Here is a 21,962-nt window from a genome sequence, read left to right on the forward strand (position 1 = left end):
GCCGCTAGAGGCAGGCTCCAGAAGGGAGCAGAATCTCATTGAGCCCCATGTTAAAATTCTCAACTTTACAGCAGAAAAAAACATGTTTACAGCCTGGTACAAATTGTAGTTTTTGCCTTTACGGCTAATTTTGATCTTCATGACAACTGTGAGGGGGTTGAATTTTTTTATAACTCATTCGTTTACGTTATATAAAGCCTTAAAGTTCTGCATAATTAAGGGCGTGGTTACAAGTGGATAGCCATTTATCTGCCATCTACAGTCATTGCGTCACCTCACATCCCGCCTTTTTGCCCATTTTCTGTTATCCGGGAGTGACACACGATGACTGGCTCACAAGATGGCAATGCCCAGCTCGCCCCTACTTTAAGCTTCAGAACGGCTTATCAGATTCCTATGGGTGACGTCAGGGACACTACGTCCATATTTTTTTACAGTCTATGGTGAAAACAGCTAATTTCTCTGTGGAGACATAGACGTCTCCAAACATTTTGTTCATTTGAAGGGATAGTTCACCCAAATTAAAATTCTTTCATCAATTACTCACCTTCAAGTTGTTCCAAGCGTGGATGAATTTATGTCCTCTGCAGAACACAAAAGAAGATATTTTGAAGAATGTTAGTAGCCAAACAATTCATGGGGCCCATTGACTTCCATAATAAACAAAAATGAATACAGTGGAAGTCAATGGGGTCCATCAACTGTTCTTCAAAATATCTTCTTTTATGTTCAGCAGAAGAAAGAAATTCATACCGGAACAACTTGAGGGTGAAAAAATTATGACAATTTAAATTTAAACTATCCTTTTAAATCCCGCCCTTGCACAACCGACAGCAAGCTAACATACATTTTTAGTGCAGTGCCAACATGTCAAAATTGAATCAACAACCGATGCCAGGAACCAAGTTTTATTCCCCTGATAATCTCTTACACCCAGATGTCTATCTCAATAGAAAAGATCTGATGCTACTTCCATTTAATTGCATAACTGTCCGAAGATATCGCAATTTAAATAGAGAGTATAATTCTGTTCCTAATGCTTGACTCACAACACGTTTTATTTTATCCAATAAAATGAATGTTTTATTTATCCAATTTATCCAACTCTGAACATTTCTAAAATAAATAGCAAAAGGCTAATAATATAATATTCCGCTCTGGTTTTTGCGTATGTGCCAGTTGTTTACCCTACCCTTTAATGCCAATTGTTACATGTGTACTGGTTTATGCCTGCAGCCGCACAATTTTCATTGAAGCTCATAAAAACATTTGCATCAAGCATTGTCACAATATTAGGCCCTGGGAAATAAATATTAACATCTGAATTTTGAGTCTTTGAATGAAATCCCCCTACACAAATGTCTAAATGCATGATAATTAAAGTTATAAAATACTCAGAGTGAGTTCTTAACTGCTTATTAAACACAACGCTATTTCAATCAAATCAAAAAAGCAACAGTATCATCACACGCATCCCGACCTCGATTTCCCAGACCCCGTGTATCTCAAGAGGTCACTGACAGCCTTGACAAATGCTTCATCAGATGTCCCACCGAAGATTAAAAAGCCAACCCTCAAGGACAGTCCTCGGAGTGATCTTTAGACTCTCAGTGTCACTGCTTGCGTCTCAGCATCTCGGTTCTGTTAATTGGCGCTACGCTGACATTCTACCACCGCCGGCCACATATCTCTGCCCGATCGCATAGTTAGGCGAGCACGCTGATAAATGCTAAGCTGACAGGTTTTATGAGCCTTGGTGAGCAGACGGGGGAGAAGTCATCACCCCGGTCTCTGCTGATCTTCGCTGCTAACCTGAGTCACGTGAACCTCCGCATTCGTGTAAACCCGAAATCTGCATGCATGTGACCATACATCATTGCGTGCACATTTGTGGAAGGTAAGGTAAGAAGGCAGCCAGAGGGCTCAGAGCAGCAGAGCTCCCATAATGCACTTCAGCTCCATCATACAAACTGTGATGAGAATGGGCGGCAAAGGCAGGTGCAGACATTGCGCTCACGTTCTGCCAAAGTTCACGCTTACCGCATCGATATGTGCATTCACTAGGTGGTGTAATACGCCGATGACGGATGGAGGGAACGCGACAAACAATGGAGCAGCATCTGAATACATAAAACAATCGGGTTTGCTTTGATGCAGCATCAGTCAAAAGCAATGCTCTAAATCGATCAAACAGGATGTTCCCTGAGGACCGAGGGGCTACTTAACCAATAATCTCAGTCATGACCCTCCCCTCGTCCACCCCTCCAGACAAGCATCTCCCTTAAAAAAAAAATCTGTGAACGACCAGTTCTAGCTGACTGGTTAACACAATGAGTCAGTGATATGTGTGAAGGTGTGCGTATTCCCCTCACCAGGGAAAAAATAGGAAGGAGCAGGCAGGACGTTTTTTTTTCATACCTTGCGTCTGCGGTCTCTCGATCGGTTCCTCTTCTTGTTCTTCTCCTCCTCCTTCTCTCGCAGCTCTTGGGCTGCGAGCTCCTGTAGGTCCTTGTTCTTGCGGAGCTGCTTAGCGGCTTGCGCCATGGTGCCGCTACAACAAGCGGTGTTACGCCTGTGAAGGAGGCTGTCCCTGCAGCGGCCAGTGCGGGAGAGGCGGTGGCGCTATGCGCGCCTGCGAGGAGTAAGCGCCCTACACGGCTCTAGATGGCCAGTTCCCTCAGCAGCGCTCCACAATAGAGATGATGCTGCTACTTGCCTGACTGCTTGCTCCTCATCCAAGCGATATCCTTCCCATCCCCCCCTCCCTTCTTCTCTCTCTCTCTCTCTCTCTCTCTCTCTCTCTCGCCACACACCAGTCAGTCACGCAGTCCAAGGCTCAACAGTGTAGGGATACTGCAGCAGCTTGATTTTTCTCCCTCTGTCTCTCTTTCTCACTCACAGTCTCCCATTTTTCTCAGCCATGATACTGCCAACTGTTTACCAAACGTCTGTTGGTATTGTCTTCTTTGTGCAGATCTGCAGTATGTAAATGGGGGGAAAAAAATCAGTGCACAAGTTTACAAATGTATTGTTTCTTTCCACATAGACTGAAAGAAGAAACCCATCTTTATTTGATCGTAACTATATTTGCCTCTTGTGCCACCTTTTGCAGCAGGTTTCTAGTTTACTTGTGTAATGCATTCAGTTGGAGTCATTTTCTGGTTTAATTAAGGCAGGTTCTCCTCTAAATGCTAAGGGTTTTGAGCAGTAACAGCTTACCTCATAAAAACTGCATGTACAGTCTCTCTCTCTCATCAGACTGTGGTGTTTCATGAGAAAGGGTTCATGCATTGTTGTTTATGCAGTAATCCGGTCCCTTTACATCTGCATAGAATGGGAGAAAGACAGTGTGAGGGTGCATATATGACAAAGAGAGAGAGATGAACAGTCACTCGTTTATAGCACCAAGATACATACCGGGCAGCACTTTATGTCAGGGAAAATCTGGATGATTCCCAGAGCTCATGTTATTCTTCTTTTGTATTTTGTAATTTATACAGTAATGACAAACGGTCGCATGTCACTAGTGAACAAGTGGGATACATTGTGCAAGTTATTGTTACAATTCCGTGCAAAATGTGAGATTGCGGAATTACAGTTATGTAAAAAAAAAGGAACCAGTGCATTACAATTCAGAGCCCATCTGAAGTGAAATGCAGGCGCAAGCGTTTGCCTCTGAGAATGATGGCTGAGTCATGTGACCTCAGACGGATCAGTCATATTTCTTTATGCTTGTCATGACACTAGGCTGTACGTTATCCTTGATTTCCCTTCCTCTAATCAAAATGATCCACTGATTTCCTTCGGGAAGGGGGAAAACTTTGTGATTACAGCGACAATCTATGATTACATTCTTATATATGGTGTACTGTATATATAAATGTATCTGGTAACCTAATCTGGTAATTAGGTTGGTTTTAGGTGCGTTAAGGCACCTTTGAGTCAAAATAACATACAAATCAAGTTATTAATCCTTTATAGCATAATATAATAGATATTTTGCCTGGGGTGTTTTAAAAAGCATAATTTGGGCCTGGGAAATGGACCAATCAGCATTGGCATATTTCCCCCTGGATTCTGATGTGATTTGTCTAATCATGGCATTTACATCTAAGGTAATTGGCTCATAAACAACTGCATCCAGAACAGTGTGCATTAGCAAAGTTTTTTTTAAGCAAAGATATTAAAAAGTGCAGATTTTACAGTGCATCTTGCACTGATGAATTATAAAGTTAACAGTTTACTAGGCTTTGTATGGTGTTACACACCTCATGGGTTTCTGTTGCGCTGGCCAATATGCAAGTTGTATTTTGACATACAGACACATAATGATGAGAACTGCTTAGTATAGTTATCTTGCAGTCATCTATAATTATTATATGTTTATTCCACTAAAGCATGGGTGTCCAATCCTGCTCCTGGATGATCCTGCAGAGTTCAGTTCCAACCCCAATTAAATACACCTGAACCAACTAATCAAGGTTGGTAGTGTACCAAACACACTAGAAACTTCCAGGCAGGTGTGTTGAGCCAAGTTGAAGCTATAATCTGCAGGGCAGTGGACTTCAAGTACCGAGTTTGGAGACCCCTGTTGAACAGAAGTGTCAAATAACACGTCACGGGTTAGGCTAGTAGCTAACATGGCTGCCCCCATGAGGCCACCTGCTGCATGTAAAATAAATAGTATTTTCGAGGCCAATGACTGCTGTCTTCAAGTATTCATCATTTTAACTTCTTTTTAATTTATTCAGTAGTAATATTCTGTGTAAAACGTAGTAGTTAGGCATACAAAATCAGGGCTCTCAAGTTTTGAACTGAGTTCAGAGTGAGATTTCGGCCGTGGGTTTGGCTGGGTACGGGGGTCTGATATGAAAAATGACAAATTCGTACAAATAAAATAAATATGTATTTAATTAGTGTGTTTGTGAGAGAGAGAGAGAGAGAGAGAGAGAGAGAGAGAGAGAGAGAGAGAGAGAGAGAGAGAGAGAGAGAGAGAGAGAGGGGTTGCGAAAAGCCCAGGGGTTGGTGGCACCTTAACATGAGCACGGTCGCGCTGAAGTGAGCTGTGGTTTACAACAGAGATTATTTTACTCTCAAATAATCTTAGACAAGCTGCCTATGATTATTGTTTGCTATATCAGTATGGTTGTATTTTTTCCTCTCTTTATGACAGCGGAAACAACTCCCACACCAATACCCCATAATTTTTTAGCCATACAGATAGGCTAAGTACAAGACATAATTATAAACTGTCTACTTTTATTTGTGTATACTCAAAATAACAACAAAGGCTGTGGATTCAGGGAACGGAGCACCCAACTCCAAACAGTCTTTATTTCAAATATGTATTTTGTTTATTAAAAGCAAAGTTTTTAATTTCAAAAGCATTTCTGAATTCAGTTAAAATAACAAAATGTAAAAAAAAAAAATGTTTTGCCACCATGCAAAATTTAATTAATGCTTGAATAACACCTATGTCTCCTTTCCATTAAAAATAATGGCTAGTGCGGTGATGTGGCATAATTTTTGGAATTGCTTGAACATGTTAAACACATCTAATTATTTCTGTAATACATTTTAATTTTAATTTTGCTACTTATATAAAGTATTAGCCTACAATATACAATTTATGTTTAAATTTTATGTTAAAACTAGTGTAGGAAATAGCAAATGTAAATGATATTATTCAATTTGAATTATTATTTTGCTCCAAATGTTGCACACATGGTATGGAAAATGTAAATGATATTATTCAATTTGAATTATTATTTTGCTCCAAATGTTGCACACATGGTATGGAAAATGTAAATGTATATTTTGAAATGCATTGCCATTTTGCATATTGCATTGCACATTTTATATCGCTACACTTCAGCTTCCATAAATAGGGGTGAGCACGAATATATTTGATCTGTAATTAATGTTCGAAAAATAAAAATAATATTGAAATTTTACTATATTGCTTCGCAGGCCTAAATGCAGTGAATCCATTATGCATCCCTCTAAATCTCGCAGTTTTAACTAAATCCACTGGGTGGTGCTGTGGAGCGGGTTAATAACTCGACTGTATTTGATCACTAATGTCGTCTGCCTCGTGATGTTTGGAATTATTTAAATGAAAATGATCTTACAAAATGGAGTTACTTTTAATAAATGAATTAATGAAAGTGAGTTTAAAAAAAAATCACATCCAAACACCAGTGGAATGAGGAGAGCTGTCCATCACCGCATTCACGAGTCGAGGTGAGCACAAATGTTCACTGAGTGAGAGCGCAATAACGTACAGCAAAATGCATTTCATGCAAATCATGATTGAGACAAGGCTTCCTTTAAGTTTTTGTTGAGATATTAAGAACAGAAAACAAAGTGCTGTCAGAAACTTAACTTGACACCGTTATCTTTGTGTCTCTGCGTCTGTCATCGGGGTTTGTAGTTGCCAACAGTAAGTTACTTCAGCGAGCATTTGATTCAATGAGCGAGGCTGTGGCGTGAATCACAGAATGTGACGTTGGAATCAGAACGTAAACGTTCTTGTTGGATGGAATATCTATATCTTACCCAGATACAGCAAATCTATTTTATGATTGGCTGTTCGGTCTCTATTTTTATTAGATTAACTGGTGCGTGGCAGGGCCGTCAGAACTCTATGGGGAACTCGCTTGACTCCTCTAATAGCGCGCGTATTACCCTGGCGATTTCTCTGCGTGAGAAATACAAGGTGTGGCGTGTGAGCGTGTGAACGGGTTGAAATGCGTGTGTCTCACGCCCAATGCGTGAGACTTGAGAGCCCTGCAAAATACCGCGTGCATCTTTAAAGGGACAACGTCAGTTCACCGAAAACTGAACATTCTATAATATCCATGACGTTAGACGGTTTCAACGGCAATAACATAAACAAACGTTACTGTATTTATGATTTACTCACCCCCGAGTTGTTCCAAACGTAAGTTATGAATTTCAAAATATATTATTTTCTGTTAGGCAGAAGAAAGAAATTTAAACAAGTTTGGAACAAATGATGACAGAAATATTATTTTTTTAGGTGATATCTCTGAACATATTAGTTTAAACTTTGAGACGTGTAACGTTAGTGTGAATTTTGTAGTCTACAATCCGCTCTTTTCAGCATAATCTGGTGTGCTCAAATTAAATCTGAAAGTCGAATTTGTAAGTAAAAGAAAATCACAATTTGACATTAATCAGCGTCTACGTAAATATTTAAAATATAAACACATATCCTAAGATAAATTAAGGTACGGTGATGTAACTTACATTACAAAGAAAGTGGCAGAAATGTATCTAACGTTACGACACCTTTTGATGTTTAAAAATGAATAACAGGTCTACCGGACAACAAACTAATCCTATAATTTTAATAGTAATACTCACATAACGCATTCACTACTGCATAGACGCTGTTTTAATTTTGCACAGCAGTCTTTTAACAGAGAAACATTTAGTAGTTTGCATTTCGTCAGTGGTTTTTCCAACGGCTGATCTCGCCATCTGCTGGACTCATGACAACACTGCACGGTTTCATTTACCACAATCGATCGATGAGGACTGTTACGCGTGTGAATTGTCTTCATAAATACACATTACATTTTTTAAGGTTTAAATTAACTAAGAGCAGCTCTATGTGTGTATTTACATGTGAAATGGAGTGAAATATGGCTGTTTTCCTGAAAATACATGTAGGCCTGCTGCTATATTTAATTGGTAGGCTAGCCTATAAGTAGGCCGACTATATTTTTTTTCATTGCTAACCTACAGTATAATTTTTGGCGAGGATCCAGTCTAGTTAAATGGTAAAATGGTTTAAAATTTAAAATGGTTTACTTCCCTGGTTGCTGGAAGGTGTATAAAATAGTGTCAAATTCACATTCATTCACTTGTTTCTGAATTCTGATGTGCAAGATATGCACGTTTATTTTACATTTGACAGTACATCTAAAATCATGTCATGGGACATTTGGTCAAAACAGGACACGTGCTGTCATCTTTGGAGATTCAAATCCATTGAAAATACTTTTTCATCCAGTGTTGTAGTAGGTCAGGCTATTCAGCGTATGACCACTGTGGCGTAGTCGGTTCCTGATTCAAACTTCACTGCAGGAGCAAAGTTTTCTCCAGCACCTGAATGATTCACTGTGGCATACATTGGCTCATCCTCTACTATCTATGGTGGGGAAAAAAGTATGAATGTTGAAATGCTGCATAAGTATGTCCATAAAAACTCATAACTCCAGAGAAATCTATTTCGACAGATAGTTACATAAAATCATTCAAAGTAAATGTATACTTTTATAACTTCCTATAGTGTTGTTTTGAAGCTTCTTTCTATAGTAGGCCTAATGCAATAATATGAATTACATACCTCTGTTTCCTCTACCTGTACTTTAACACCAGAATTTCCCCTTTGGTTTTGTCTATACCCTAAAGAAATAAAACTTTACTGAAGACACAGTCATACAAATAATCTTTTGATTACTACTGTTGTTGGCTATAAAACATATCTACAATATTTGTTTTATATTTTTAGATAGCCTAACCAAAAGTGAACAACAGAACATGAAGTTTGTGGTTTCTTACCTTGTTTTTTGGTCATGTAGAAAACGCATATGAATGTGATGAAGATGAGCAAAGGGAGTAGAATCAGTGTCCCCAGTTTAACCAGAAAAACAAAACGAACAAGAGCTAAAGATGAAAACAAAAGGAAAACAAATCTTAAAACTGTTCCATATGTCCATCTTCTATAAGTGTTTTGTTATTAAAAGTTGTCAAGATGCAATTTACATAGCCTCCAGACTGTAATGGTGACGTTTTGGCTCATTTTGTCATCAGGTTTGTTTTTACAGTGGACGATAATTGTTGTTCGGAGCTCTACGCCAGCTTTTCCCTGTAACAGTTCTTCTCCACTGACAGTGAGCTTACAGCAACGATCAGAGGAATTTCGATGGCCAATGTTTCTTGATTCAGCATAGAAAAAGCATTGTTCCCAGTCACAGCATGTCAGTTCAGTCCTGCCACTGAAAGTCACCACTACAAGACTAGCAGAGAAATCTGTATAGGGGTTGAATGATAAATAAAAACGTGACCATATTATGACTTTGGCATGCTGGGATGATATTTTAGTGCCATATAATGTCACTATCCTAAACATTTCAGAGTGTGCTGCTGTTTTCAGTTGTTTTAAACAAGCATTGTAATTTAGCTAGAGCCGATTTCTGAAAAAGTTGATGCAATTTGAAACATCCTTACATAATAAACTGCATAATTCAACAAGGAAACCAACAGTTAAATAAAAAATATATACATAATTCATGAACACAAGATAAGGCACATACCTGCATTTGATAATTTGGCAGTAAGACTCACTGAAAAAAAAAGCATGTGTTAAAAGTGAAGCAACACAGATATCAGTCAGAGAAATACTCAGTGGCCTACATATACAATTAATATCTACTTACAGAATATACACAGGTTTAACAGCTGGATCATAATTTCATGTGTTCAAGCTGAAAAGTACTACCGGTTAAGACAATCAGATCTTCATATAGCATGCCAATGTCATCATTAAAAATAAAAAATAAATCATACAGATGAACAGGATGCACGATTGCTAGGTTTGCATACAGCTTTCTTTTTTCCTCTCAAACACTGCTAAGGTTCTCTGCATGACTGATTTTCACAAGCCAATCATCCATGACCATCTAGCAGTTCCACTTTTATATAATTTACTTACTAAATATGACTATATTACAGCTTAATTTAGAACAGACCTATTTGGGCGCAAGCAGAATGCAGGTAAATAAAATAAAAATGGTTATGCTGTATTGGGAGACACTGTTATGCCATATACCATTGAGCAAGTTAATAAAAAGGAAACAGATGACAGATCTTCTTACTTGCAGGCTTGTGAATGTATTCCAAATGGCACCAGTTTTTTGGGGGGGGAAAGACTGGTGTTAATCAATCCGAGACGTTTAACATTAAAGTGTTGTATTCTGTATACACAATACACTTATTTTAATGATCTGAAACACTGCTTTCAGAGCCGAAACTCTGAAACTGACACTTCATCTAAAAATGAAATTAACGGATTTAAAATTAATTTGAAACTATCTACAGATAAAAACAACAAACTCTTTGTTTGGAAGATTTATCTGTTTTATTGTAGAACTGCAGTTAAAAGTTCAAATTCAGTCAGGTAGTTTATGTGACTTGTACAAAGGAGAATCTTTGTGGATTTTAAGTAGAATAAAAGTCATAGAAACAATTAAATACATAAAAGGTCAATTATATGATAATACAGTTTTTTTGTTTTGTTTGTTTGTTTGTAAAAATAAAAATTAGCTTTAGGGGTACAACAGCTTGTCACTGGGACTGTGCCCTTAATAGGGTCAACTTTGTACCTTATCCCAATATTACCCCTAAAGGCACATATTGATACCCTAAAGGAACTAATATGCGCCTTGTTTTGGTGTAAATAAAATACAAAGATGTTATTAACATGAATTAACAATTTGTTTCCACAACTTACTAAAACATACAGTACCTGGTCAAGTACTTCAGCAAGTTTTTTTAATACACTCCCTAGTTTCAAGTAAATCGTGCGCATAATATAATAGTTTTTTGCATAATTTTACTAAATTGTGAGCACGATATAATACTTTCCCTCGTTTTTAAGTAATCATGGCCACTTTCAATAATTTGTTCCCTTGTTTTAGTTCAATCAAAACAAGAGAACAAATTAGTACAACGTAGACATAATTTACCAAATCGAGGGAATTAAGTCGTGGGAACAAATTTTTGTCCGTAAAGACATTCCAGTGACAAACTGTTTATTTGCACACACAAAAATCTTCTGAGAGTGTTAAAACTCTAAAAATAAATGTTGGTCAATTATGATAAAACAATGAAACAGACACTGTACAAATCAGTAATGTCCATTAGTCTGAGGTTCCGGCCGTGTTCATGTCTGGAATTGTGTTGAGATCTAAACCAGACAGGGCATCGTCAAGCGGGCCAGAGGGCGAGTCCTCTTTGGCTAACAGGTTATTCTTGCGGAGCTGACAGGCTTGCTGATAGGGAGGCCGAATCGGAGGTTGGGTGGGCGGTAAATACTGATACTCTTTACTAGAATCAAGCTGTTTGAGAATAAAGCAAAACATGCATATCATCAGACTGGTCATTTGGTCACACATCATGTGTGATTTAAAAGAAGCTGATCAGCACCTGAAGTGGATAAGTTCTGTCTGAATCAAAGGCACTAAGATCTCCACAAGCAAGGAAAGGAACTATTATTCGGTTTGGTCCTTCTAACTGGTTAAAGTCGACATCTGGATGGAAAAAATATGCATTTAAATTGTGAGGAGGAACACATGGGCAAATACATAGACATGTATTCAATAAAGTGAGCATAAATGCTATGTACAGGTGAGCAAAAGATTATTTGAAAGCACTACTTTTATAGCGTATTTGAGCAAGTTACCATAAGAGTGATCCAGTAAAGGGTTGGACATGTTGGGAACATAACCCTCAGGTGGAGAGTAATTCTGACACACCACAAATGCCTCTGATGAGTGAAAACACAAAACAACACTGGTTCGTGTCTAAAAAGGTATAATATTTCACTGTCCCTCTTTTCATGAAATTCTACTCTCACCTATGCTAGAGTTGCGGCTGCTGCGTGGTTTGGCACAGGTTACAGAGCTGAAGAAGATCTTGAGCTGGGAGTACAGCAGGGTCACATCTTTTCCCCTGAAGATCTATGTAGAAGCAATACATTAACGTTCATTTGAGATTGAAATATAACATTTTACTGATCTCAAAATCTTGCTCTGACAACATAAATAGAAAAGTATGAATGGAAATGGGACAGCTTACTTTTGCAACAAAGTTGCCACCTGGTTTGAGAACATGTGTGGTGATATTGAGAGCCTGTCAATATGAAAACAGTACACCTTAACAATAAAATCAAACATAAAATAATATTTACTATAAGTATTTTTTTTACAATACCAGTAAAATGTCATGGTTTTCTCTACCAATTTCAGTAGCCTACCATAGCAAAAAATATTAGAATTATTTAACTATTTTAATGCTATAAGTAAATAAAACATTAAAATATTAGTATCATTTTTTTATTGGGCATTGTGTTGTAAATTTGTAAATAGAAACTTTTGATGCTCTTCACTAAGTGAAGTACAGAAACTTTTGACAACACTATTTACTATATAAAAAGTAATCATAAAATAATAATACACAGTTAATGTGATCAATAAAAATAATTTTTAAGTACTAATATTAGTTAACTGTTATTTTCAACATTTATTAATACATTTAAATAAGAAAGAAAAAATAAGTTGTATTTGTAAAATATTTATGGGCCTGAGCTAACATTGACAATGAAAAGTTGTATTTATATTAACGATATTAACAAATGTTATTAAATCACTGTAACAAAATGTATTGGTCATTGTTAGTTGTTAATCCATTAACTAACATTAACTAATGGGTCCTATTGATACGTTTTACTAAAATAATAATAATAAAGGCAAAGTATAGCAATACATACCGCCAACAGGAGCTGTGCCTGAATGTACTCATCTACATCATGAAGCCCTGTAACTAGATAGAAACAGATGAAAAACATTCAATTTAGGACTTAGCTAAATCCCAAATAGTCTAGACAAGGTAGAAAGGGACATTATTAGCCTAAGACATCATATGTTTAATACAACAAAAGTTTATTTCTTACCATCAGGGGCGCCGTCACAAACCACCAAGTCTGCAGACTGTCCTTCAAAATGTCGAATAATCTCCTGTGCTGTAGAAATCTATGGCACAATCATATAATTAGTATTGTGAATATATATCTATTTTCCTAGACTCAAAAATAACTACTAAAGCAATCAAAATATTCAGAGTTTAAAAAGATTAAATATTTTTTGAGATTAATGCTATAATTACACATTATAGAATACAATGCTTTGACTTGCTCTTAGTTCATGGTAAAAATAATATGCATCCATTTTTGTTATCCAAATTAAATATTCTGTAACATATATAACATGCATTTTGTTACCTTGCCATTACATTAAATAAAATGATTTAAAGAGGACCAATTATGCACTTTTTAGCAAAGTCTTGATGCTTGAATTTTCTAAAACACCTTATTCTCACATATTTAAGTTGAAGCTCCTCCTTTCAAAAAGTGCAATGTGTGCTCTGATTGATCAGCTGGATCGTGTTGTGTTTTGATCAAACACTTCAAGCGCGTTTCAAAAATAACATTCACACCGCGAGCCTTAGTGCTCAATTCTATTTATTACAGATCCCATTTTTTTGTATAGCTGTTCACATTTGTTATAAATGTGGCCAATGTCAGGTTTCAGTATGAACAAGTTATAAAAAAAATTAAAAAAAAAGAAAAAAAAAGAAGTGGATGCGAAAAAAAGAGTGTAGTCTTTTAACATTTATGATAAAATCCTGCATGTTTTGCATGTATATAGAGTTGCCTGTAAACTAATACTTATGATCTAGGATGCACTGTTCTTCCACTGACTACCTTTTAAAGTCTTGATAACTTTGGGTATTTAAAATCTTTGAAGTTACTCCCTTGAGCACAGAATTGTAGTTGTAAACTCGCATCAATTCTGATTTGACTGTTCAGACTGAGGTCGCATTGCAAAACATCCGACCTGTATCGGATTTAGGACCACATGTGGAAGAGGCCCAATTCAGAATTGAAAAGATCAGATTCTACAGATTTGTGCTGTTAACATGGACATGACAACAACAGATTCAAGTCACAGGAGCAAAACAAAAATATATATATATATATATATATATATATATATATTAGGGCCGGGACTTTAACGCGTTAAATAAGATTAATTAATTACGTGACTTTAACGCGTTAATTAATTACGCAAAAAAATAAAAAATTTAACCGCATTTATTTTTGCACCGCGGAACGTTTTTCAATGAATCAGTTTCGACGGACCGATTATACTGGAACACCAACTAGCGCGACGACAACAACAACAAACCATGGGTGCGTCTCAATCCGCTCCCTAGTTCAGTAGTCAGGGCACTGATCAGGGAGTCAGCCCATTGACTTATGTCTTGATCATTGCCCTGACTAGGGAACTAGGGAGCTGATTGAGACGCAGGGCATGCGTGAACATGAACGAAGAAGCTGATGAGACTGCTTTGCTTGGCCCCGTGGATGGGAAATTTTGTTTTAAAAAACGAAAGAATGGAAGCGTCGTCAAGAGCATGGTAGTGTGCAAGCTATACAACAAGGAATTCGCGTATCACCGCAGCACATCGAGCCTCAAATATCACAAATATGCTTTTGCTTAACTTAATGGCAAACATTGCACTGGTCTGCTGGACTGAAATAAATAAACAATATTTTGTTGATTAAGCTTATGTTTTCAGTCATTATTCAATGGTATACTAAAAATACATGTGAAAAATTACTTCTCATTGTTCTCAGGTCAAATATTTATATGCGATTAAAATGCGATTAATTTCGATTAATTAATTACAAAGCCTCTAATTAATTAGATTAATTTTTTTAATCGAGTCCCGGCCCTAATATATATATATATATCTGTCTGAACTCCGCCTAATGTTGCCTTCATGTGCTATCGGAATTATCGTTAATATGTAGCCTAGAAATCTAGACGCACCCTAGCGACAGCAAATCTAATCTGCCACGAGTATCTAACAACTCTCAATACACGTCTGAGCTGTAAAAACCAAACTCTGGTCAGGCCAATCACATCATGAGCCGGTGGGCGGGGCTTAACATAGTGACAGCAGAGTTGGGCTTGCGTGCTACTAGTAAACACGGAGGTTGTCGAAAGGCGGTCTTTTGTATCAGCTTTGACCGCGACTCTGGAAGACTTGGAGTTAAGCTTTTCTCTGAGAATAAATAAATAAATAAAGAACAGCACTGAAGTCATTCTTAAGAAGGGAAGATGTTTTCAGAGTTTTGCTGACCGCGTGCAGAAGGAGTTTGAAAGACAACCGTTTATCCCGCCCCTCGGATTGAGCCCTGTCAATGGTGAGTTTCCAGACCAAACATCTAGATGTGGGTCTGGCTTGTCAGGCTAGTTAATATGAGTTTCCTATGAAAAAATTGCACTTATTTCGTGTTTACCACTAGGATGTTCGCAAAGTATTTTGATACCTAAATTTCAGAGATGGGCGTGCCATAAACTTTGAACATGGTGGCGTGGTGAACCACTGCGGTGAGTTATGATTTATTCGTCATTACCCCCACACCCACCACATACACACCATCTAGATGATCTTGTCTTATCATTAATATGGTGCATATTTATATATATGAGCATTTCTTGTAGGCATATTGTATCATATGGTTTATACACAGCAAAAACAGCCTGCATTTGACCAAAATTACAGAAAGCAGACTATCTGAAAAAGATATCATGTATCTTTTTGATTTTAATTCGATTTTCCCAATAAATAGGCAAGAATAAACCTAGTGTCCATGATTCCTGTTCATTCCAACCACAAAGCATTTGAATGCAACAAGCTTTTAATCACAACTTCTAAAGGGGGGGTTATGACATTTCCGATAGCATGTGAAGGCTGCATTAGTCTTGCCCATACCAAGACCAGAATGTTGTTGTTTTTATATTTAGTTGAAGTTTAACCGTCCTTCTACTGCACCTTGGTGATGTCTCCTTGAATTTGTGTGACACCTGGCAAAGGGGCCATGGCTTGTAGATCAACGGCCACAATCTTGACATCTTCACTCTTGTCTTTTCCACTGAAACAAGACAGAAAAGAGTGGAAGTGGCAACTAAAGCATCACAACTTTCACTGAATAGTATATGTATGTTGTTTACACTTTGTATTGCACTACAGACTGAGTGCGTTTGCATTTAACTGACCGGAGTTTGCGGCTCAGGACTTGACTCCAGCTCCCAGGTGCGGCGCACAGGTCCACAGCATGACTAACACCTGCAGACAGGACATCCACAGTCATTTGAATATAAAAGCCTGCTTTGATATTGTCTTTGTAGGCAGTTCACAAGCTTTTGAGACATAGCCTGTGACTCATCCACTATCCAATGCAGTCAGGAGCAAAATGAAGATCTTGCCTTTAAAAAGGTTGAACTCCTCATCCAGTTGCAGGAGTTTAAAGGCACTTCTCGCTCTCCAGCCCTCCTCCTTCGCCAGCCTGTAGTAAATATCTCGTTTGTCTTTAGAGGAACGCCCCATTGTACCTTTACTCACTTATTCTGTAGACAAATAAATAAAGGCATATTTTTGCTAAACCAGCCAAGTTAAATAAGTACAACTGACACTTTAAATGCAACTGCGAACCAGTTTTATTGCTGTTTTTTCTCTAAGCAACACTTAAACATGAATTAAAGTGACCTCATTCTATTCTTCAGCAAAAGCTTCTTGGTAGATGTTAACGATTATTAACGCTGGTGGTTATACACAAAACCATAATGTCCATGAACTAAATATCATGAAAGTGTAAGAAAATGTAATTCCATAAAATTAACCTACATATGATTACAACTGAATGAGCGATACCTGCTTTTGCCGCAACGTGACGCTTCTTCTTCTTCGTCTTCTTCTTCTTCTCCTCCTAACTTTGTTGCAGTCAGATTACAGGAGAGAACACCGACACCCACTGGAAATGAGGTACTATTACACATTATGTTGAAATTAATGGTAGTGCTTGTTGTTTATGTCCATAAACTATTTCTTTATTTTTGCCCTCTTCCTTCTTTCTTTTCCTTTTCTTCTCTTCTCTCTGCTTCATTTTCTTTATGTTTTATGATTATTATTAACTAATTTGAACTTTTTACATACTTTTTTTATTTGAAAGATGGTTTATATTTCTTGTAGCCTATATATCTAATTATTTTGTTTGTTAATTTTGCAATAACATTACATAACATAAAACATAGTATGTGACAAATGGATAGTGAACTTTCCATGGTAATCACAATTTCTTCCAAAATATATGATATACCACAGTTCTTGATGATAACTTGGACCGTACACAATATCTTGTGAATATTGGTAAATATTGTGACCAGGGGTCACTAGATAAACAAATGAAAGACTGTATAGATAAACAACTTTTAAAAAAATGTTTTTGACATAAAACATCCAAATGCAAATGAACATTTTACAGTTATGCATACAATAGCTAATAATTAAAAAAAACTATTAAAAAATGAAAATAGAAAACAATTACAAAAATAAACAGGCCTAAATAAAAAAATTATAATCAGGTACAGGTACATTAGCCTATAAAAATATTAAATACTTTGCAAAGCTCATAGTCTTTAGTGTTCTTATTGAAAGGGTCTAATCTGTTTATAGCCTAATTTAGTCAACAAAAACTTAAAGCTATTTTACTTGTATGTAAAGTTACAGTCGTGAAATTTGATCACAAAAAATAAAAAGCACTTAGGAATTATTGATGCCAAAAACAGTGAGACTGGTCTTAAAGGCTAATTATTTTCATGAATTAATTTCTGTATTTTACATTTAGGCCTAATTGAAAAAGTACAAAAAATGCTATTTAGTTGCATGATAATTATTAGAGTTTATGTTTACACTTTTTTATAAACTTTTTGTAAATAATGATTTGCTGCACAAAATAATTTCTTTAACATTTTATGATCAGCAGTAATAACGGTAACGACTTCTAATAACGGCTTCTAATAACTTATGGTATAGTAACAATATCTCAAAAAAAGAGTGTGAATGGCTCTATTATTATTTATTTTGGGGTGCTATTGTTATTTTCTATAGGCCTACACTGTAAAAAATTATTTAGAAAAAAAGTTACCTGGTTGCCTTAAAATTTTGAGTTCATTGTAATTAAAATTTTGAGTTAATACAATGAAATTTTTTTGAGATTCGACAAACTTTATTAAAAGATTATTAAAAGATTTTGTAAGCATATTGGGAAATTATCTGTGTGCTATTTCTGATGACGCATTGAAACATGCCAAATTGTGCTTTTTTCATGATTTATCACATTTTTTATGTGGTTCAGATAGAAAAATATTTTGAGTTTCTATTTATTAAACTAATTTCCTTCATTGTATCAACTCAAATTTTTAATTTCAATAAACTCAAAATTTTAAGGTAACCAGGTTACTTACTTTTTTAAGTTAAACCAACAAAAACACAGTGTATTATTACAATTCCATTCAAAAACATCTACTCGGATTCATATCACACCTGTTTTAGCCAGTCTGCATTGTTTGGTATATGAAAGTAAATTAAATTATACATCAGTATTATTTTAAATAAATAAATAATTATTACTTTACATTTTATTTTCTGATCCATTCCAGTCAGACAGCTAGAGGTGGAGACACGGCCCGCTCCAGACACGTCAATGAGCCTGCCATCTTGGAACAGTCAACGTGTGGTCATTCACAATAAAATCAATGGTGCCTTAACACCTTCTGGTTGTAAACCCGTCGAGATTTAAATTCCTGAAGAAATAAAATTAACTTTCACAGGTGAGATTCAGAATGTCGTGGTTTGAATATGTATTCGCCAATATTACAGTTTTTTTATACTATTGCAACTTTTTAGCATCGTGTTAGCTGATGCCTTCATCTTGTGTTAGTTTGGCAAAACCATCTGCTGAAGTCTATTGCAATATAAATATTCATACATGCGTCGAACTACGGTTGCAAAGATGCAGACACACAATCATCTCTCTGTCGAGTGTTGACGGGCCGACTTTGGCCGTTCCAATATGGTGGATCTAATAACTATCGGAGGCATCTATTTATATATTTCTATGGAGACAACGGTCTACCCAGATCCGGTTCTCGCGATTTTCCTCGAGGTTTCCGGTGTTGTGAATGTGTCTTGTAAAGATGGCGGTCAGCATCCGAGGCCGGCCTATCCGAAGTATACGGATGCGAGGTGAGATTAAACTGACTCTGCTCGGCTGCTTGACAGATGCTGCAGGATAATATGATGCAGTCCTTTTCGGCTACACTTGCCCCAAGCGTCCTTTTCTCAATGTCTTATTTTGTCTTACATAAACAGGTCGGAATGACAGTGGGGAGGAAAATGTACCGCTCGATCTTACAAGAGGTAAGTGAAATTAACGTAATGAACTCTCCACCTAGAAAGCATTTTTGGGCATCATATGTTTGTTTAGAATGTTAGCCTCGTGCGTCCCAAACCCGCCTGTGATGCCCAAAACGCGTACGGCACTAGGCTTTGAGAAACAGCCTTAAACTAAGACAACAGACATCACATATCTAACGTATATACTATCTATGCTTTTAAAGTATAAAATGCTTAATACAGAGAAATCAGGCGGTGTTAGAGGTTTCTAATGTTTTTATTATTATATAAAGGTTGCATGATATGAGAGGCTATATCTCTTATTCATGTCCAGCACTGTAGGGTCCAAAGGGTGTAACGTTAGATAGAAAAACAGCGTGCTGCAGAAAGCAGGCAAAACTCACTTTTATATTATGCTACGTAAGATGTCGTTGGATTTATTGCAATAATTCTGCTGAATTAATTAAAATGTCTACTGAATAGACTAGCAGTTTATGTATGTAGCATTTTACTATTTTAGTTAACTTACAATGATTAAATATATTATTTAATGGACCTGAGATCAAATGTGCTAAGTTTTGTATTTTTTATTATTTAATATAAAAAATATTAAATCAGTATTATATCAAATAGATTGCTATTAGTTAATGCATAACTGCTGTAAACTAAAGGGACCTTGTTGTAAACTCTTTCTTTTTAATGTATTAACAGGGGAATTCATTCGGAAATAATCTGGCATTTTTGTTTTTGATTTATATATCTTGTGCCATAAAGTGTGTTCAGCAAAGCGATGCATTATTCTATCAAGTTGTTAGTCTGTGAGCTGTCAGACATCCCTGTGAATGACACTATAGACCATGCTGCTTCTGCTTTCTCACCATACAGCTTAACAGACAGATCAAACTCTTAGTTGGACTTGGAGATGTCAGCTCAGTGTGTAGTGTACATATATTGTTTTTAATTTTTTTTTTGTTGTACAAGTAATATTGTTTTTCTTCAGTAAAAATAATTGTTATGTGTACTGTTTATAGATAATGCCTCTTTCAAAGCACCATTGTTTGGGTTCAAATTTGAAAGGGCAAAATGAAATGGATTGAATTGTTTGTACTGTAAGGAGTATTACTATACCAAACTAACTAACAAAACTTGTATTGATTGGGATTTTAGTGTTTTGTGGAGGAAAGTAGCTCATTAGCTGTTGCAGTCTCATGATTGTGTGCTCTCTTTGCTGATAGGTTTACCCCGAGGCTGTTTTCCCATTTGGCCTTAGTTTCTGAGCTGAATCGAACAGTATTTATCCAGTAGTTGTATGGTGATGTTTCCATCATCAAGTCCTGCTAACATGATTCACTCCTGTTAAAAAGTTTAACAGTAGTGAATCAAATCAAAACTATTTTTTAAAATGTTTTTGAAAGTAGTCTTTCATACTCTCTATGGCTGCATTTGTTTGTGCCGCTCTTTATTGGAGCCGTTCGTATTATAATACTTTTGCGCTATGAAAGATTATTAATAACCTTTCTTGTTGCTGCCTCATTAAAAAGCTGTGCTATACATTTTAAATAAATGTAATTTCTTAGTATATAGGACCTATTTCTATAAATATATTTACTTTCATGACTGTGTTTTAGCGCAATGTGTAACATTTTACAAGATTCAGAGCTACACTTATTCACTTTTATTGGTTTTGTAAAAAAAATTCCCACTAAATGTTTAGATTTTTTACAAATATTGTGCTCTCATGATTTTTCTAGTGATTTTTCTATGTTTCCACTTTTATCAATTACACATCCCTATATTACTTTTTAAAATGTGTTGTACCTGTTTTTTTTTAACAAGACCTGATTGTCATTGCAATGGGGAGCCTCTCTGTGGTTGGTGATTTAGTTTTGTTTCGGTACAGATGACTGAACATGTATCCTGTGTGACTGCTGTCGGAAATAAGTCATGAGAAGGGCTGTGTTATTCGTGTCTTTGAGTGTCTGTATTTTATATAAGATGGTGTTACACAATAGAAAGGATTCGGAATAATCTTTGAGTTATTATACTGCTTAACTTACCACTAGAGAAAATACCAATTTCCTGTTTTTGTTTTTTTGGCTTAGTTTGGATTTTGGTGGAAAAGAATTGAGAGTGAAATATTTGAATTGACTTGCCCTGAATGGTCACTGCTCTGTCTTCTTTTTAGATTTTCTTTTGACAAATTAATGAAATGGTTATTATATTAGTTATAGTTTGTTATATCCACACTAGAACTGGTTTAGTTTGGTCGACATTTCAGTGGGTCTTGGTGCATTCTACAAGACTTCGTTACAAATTGAGCAAACTGGGTTATTTATGAAAAGCTGTTTATTTGAGAGATGACAAAAAATCCCATTATGTTTAGCAAACACACTATGACCTATTGTATCATACTAGTTTTTAATGTTACTATACTGTGTTTGATTCCATCCCAGAAAGCAATTATCTGCTTCCTGTGTTTGTAGCACACTGATAGTGGGAATGTTGCAGATTACTTTGAACTTGCTGTTCCAGGCAGAGGGTAATGTCTCTGTGTCCCTGATGACCTCACAGCTCTTGTCATCTTTTTCTTTCAGACCCTTCTGAGAACATGCGAGAGATCCTCCAGAATGTGGCCAAACAACAGGGTGTATCGAACATGCGCAAACTCGGCCACCTGAACAACTTCGTCAAGGTTTGTCATCTCAAAAGTGGAAAAGTAGTTTCAGTTAGGATCAGTTTTTTTAACGGAAGTTTGCAGTGTTTATTGTATATTATTTATTCATATTCTCTTCATGACAAATGCCTTGAAGGAGGGTGGAGCTAAATATCTTCCACAACTGATTGCA

The 21,962-nt window shown here is 36.4% G+C and overlaps 4 protein-coding genes across 8 annotated transcripts in view; 1 reads left to right on the top strand and 3 right to left on the bottom strand.

Moving 5' to 3' along the window:
• ank1b (ankyrin 1, erythrocytic b) overlaps positions 1-3,324 on the bottom strand; it is a 124,090-nt gene extending 120,766 nt beyond the window's left edge. For all 4 annotated transcript variants that reach the window (XM_067422805.1, XM_067422807.1, XM_067422806.1 and 1 more), the window contains exons 1-2: positions 3,220-3,324; positions 2,419-2,976 (exon numbers count right to left, since the gene is read on the bottom strand). In XM_067422805.1, coding sequence (XP_067278906.1) covers positions 2,419-2,544 — 126 coding nt within the window. In that variant the 5' untranslated portion in view covers positions 2,545-2,976; positions 3,220-3,324. The remainder of the gene's footprint in view (positions 1-2,418; positions 2,977-3,219) is intronic.
• A 4,568-nt stretch (positions 3,325-7,892) lies between these two features.
• Positions 7,893-9,704, bottom strand: LOC137046692 (uncharacterized). The gene is made up of 6 exons (XM_067424033.1): positions 9,471-9,704; positions 9,348-9,377; positions 8,797-9,063; positions 8,593-8,697; positions 8,378-8,436; positions 7,893-8,179 (listed from the first exon to the last, which is right to left on the bottom strand). The coding sequence occupies exons 1-6, from the start codon at positions 9,499-9,501 to the stop codon at positions 8,063-8,065; spliced, it is 609 nt and encodes a 202-aa protein (XP_067280134.1). The 5' UTR covers positions 9,502-9,704; the 3' UTR covers positions 7,893-8,062.
• A 450-nt stretch (positions 9,705-10,154) lies between these two features.
• Positions 10,155-16,727, bottom strand: ftsj1 (FtsJ RNA 2'-O-methyltransferase 1). The gene is made up of 11 exons (XM_067424465.1): positions 16,594-16,727; positions 16,149-16,289; positions 15,939-16,008; positions 15,715-15,814; positions 12,764-12,842; positions 12,581-12,633; positions 11,890-11,943; positions 11,669-11,771; positions 11,495-11,578; positions 11,239-11,342; positions 10,155-11,150 (listed from the first exon to the last, which is right to left on the bottom strand). The coding sequence occupies exons 2-11, from the start codon at positions 16,267-16,269 to the stop codon at positions 10,953-10,955; spliced, it is 966 nt and encodes a 321-aa protein (XP_067280566.1). The 5' UTR covers positions 16,270-16,289; positions 16,594-16,727; the 3' UTR covers positions 10,155-10,952.
• A 2,131-nt stretch (positions 16,728-18,858) lies between these two features.
• The window catches only part of rictorb (RPTOR independent companion of MTOR, complex 2b), a 43,972-nt gene continuing 40,868 nt past the window's right edge, over positions 18,859-21,962 (top strand). Inside the window, exons 1-3 of one of the 2 annotated variants that reach the window (XM_067424463.1) lie at positions 18,859-18,966; positions 19,093-19,140; positions 21,711-21,808. In XM_067424463.1, the coding sequence (XP_067280564.1) occupies positions 18,903-18,966; positions 19,093-19,140; positions 21,711-21,808 (210 nt within the window). In that variant the 5' untranslated portion in view covers positions 18,859-18,902. The remainder of the gene's footprint in view (positions 18,967-19,092; positions 19,141-21,710; positions 21,809-21,962) is intronic. The other variant, XM_067424464.1, reaches the window with a different exon arrangement.

This window comes from Pseudorasbora parva, chromosome 18 (assembly GCF_024679245.1).
Source record: "Pseudorasbora parva isolate DD20220531a chromosome 18, ASM2467924v1, whole genome shotgun sequence".
Classification (NCBI taxonomy): domain Eukaryota; kingdom Metazoa; phylum Chordata; class Actinopteri; order Cypriniformes; family Gobionidae; genus Pseudorasbora; species Pseudorasbora parva.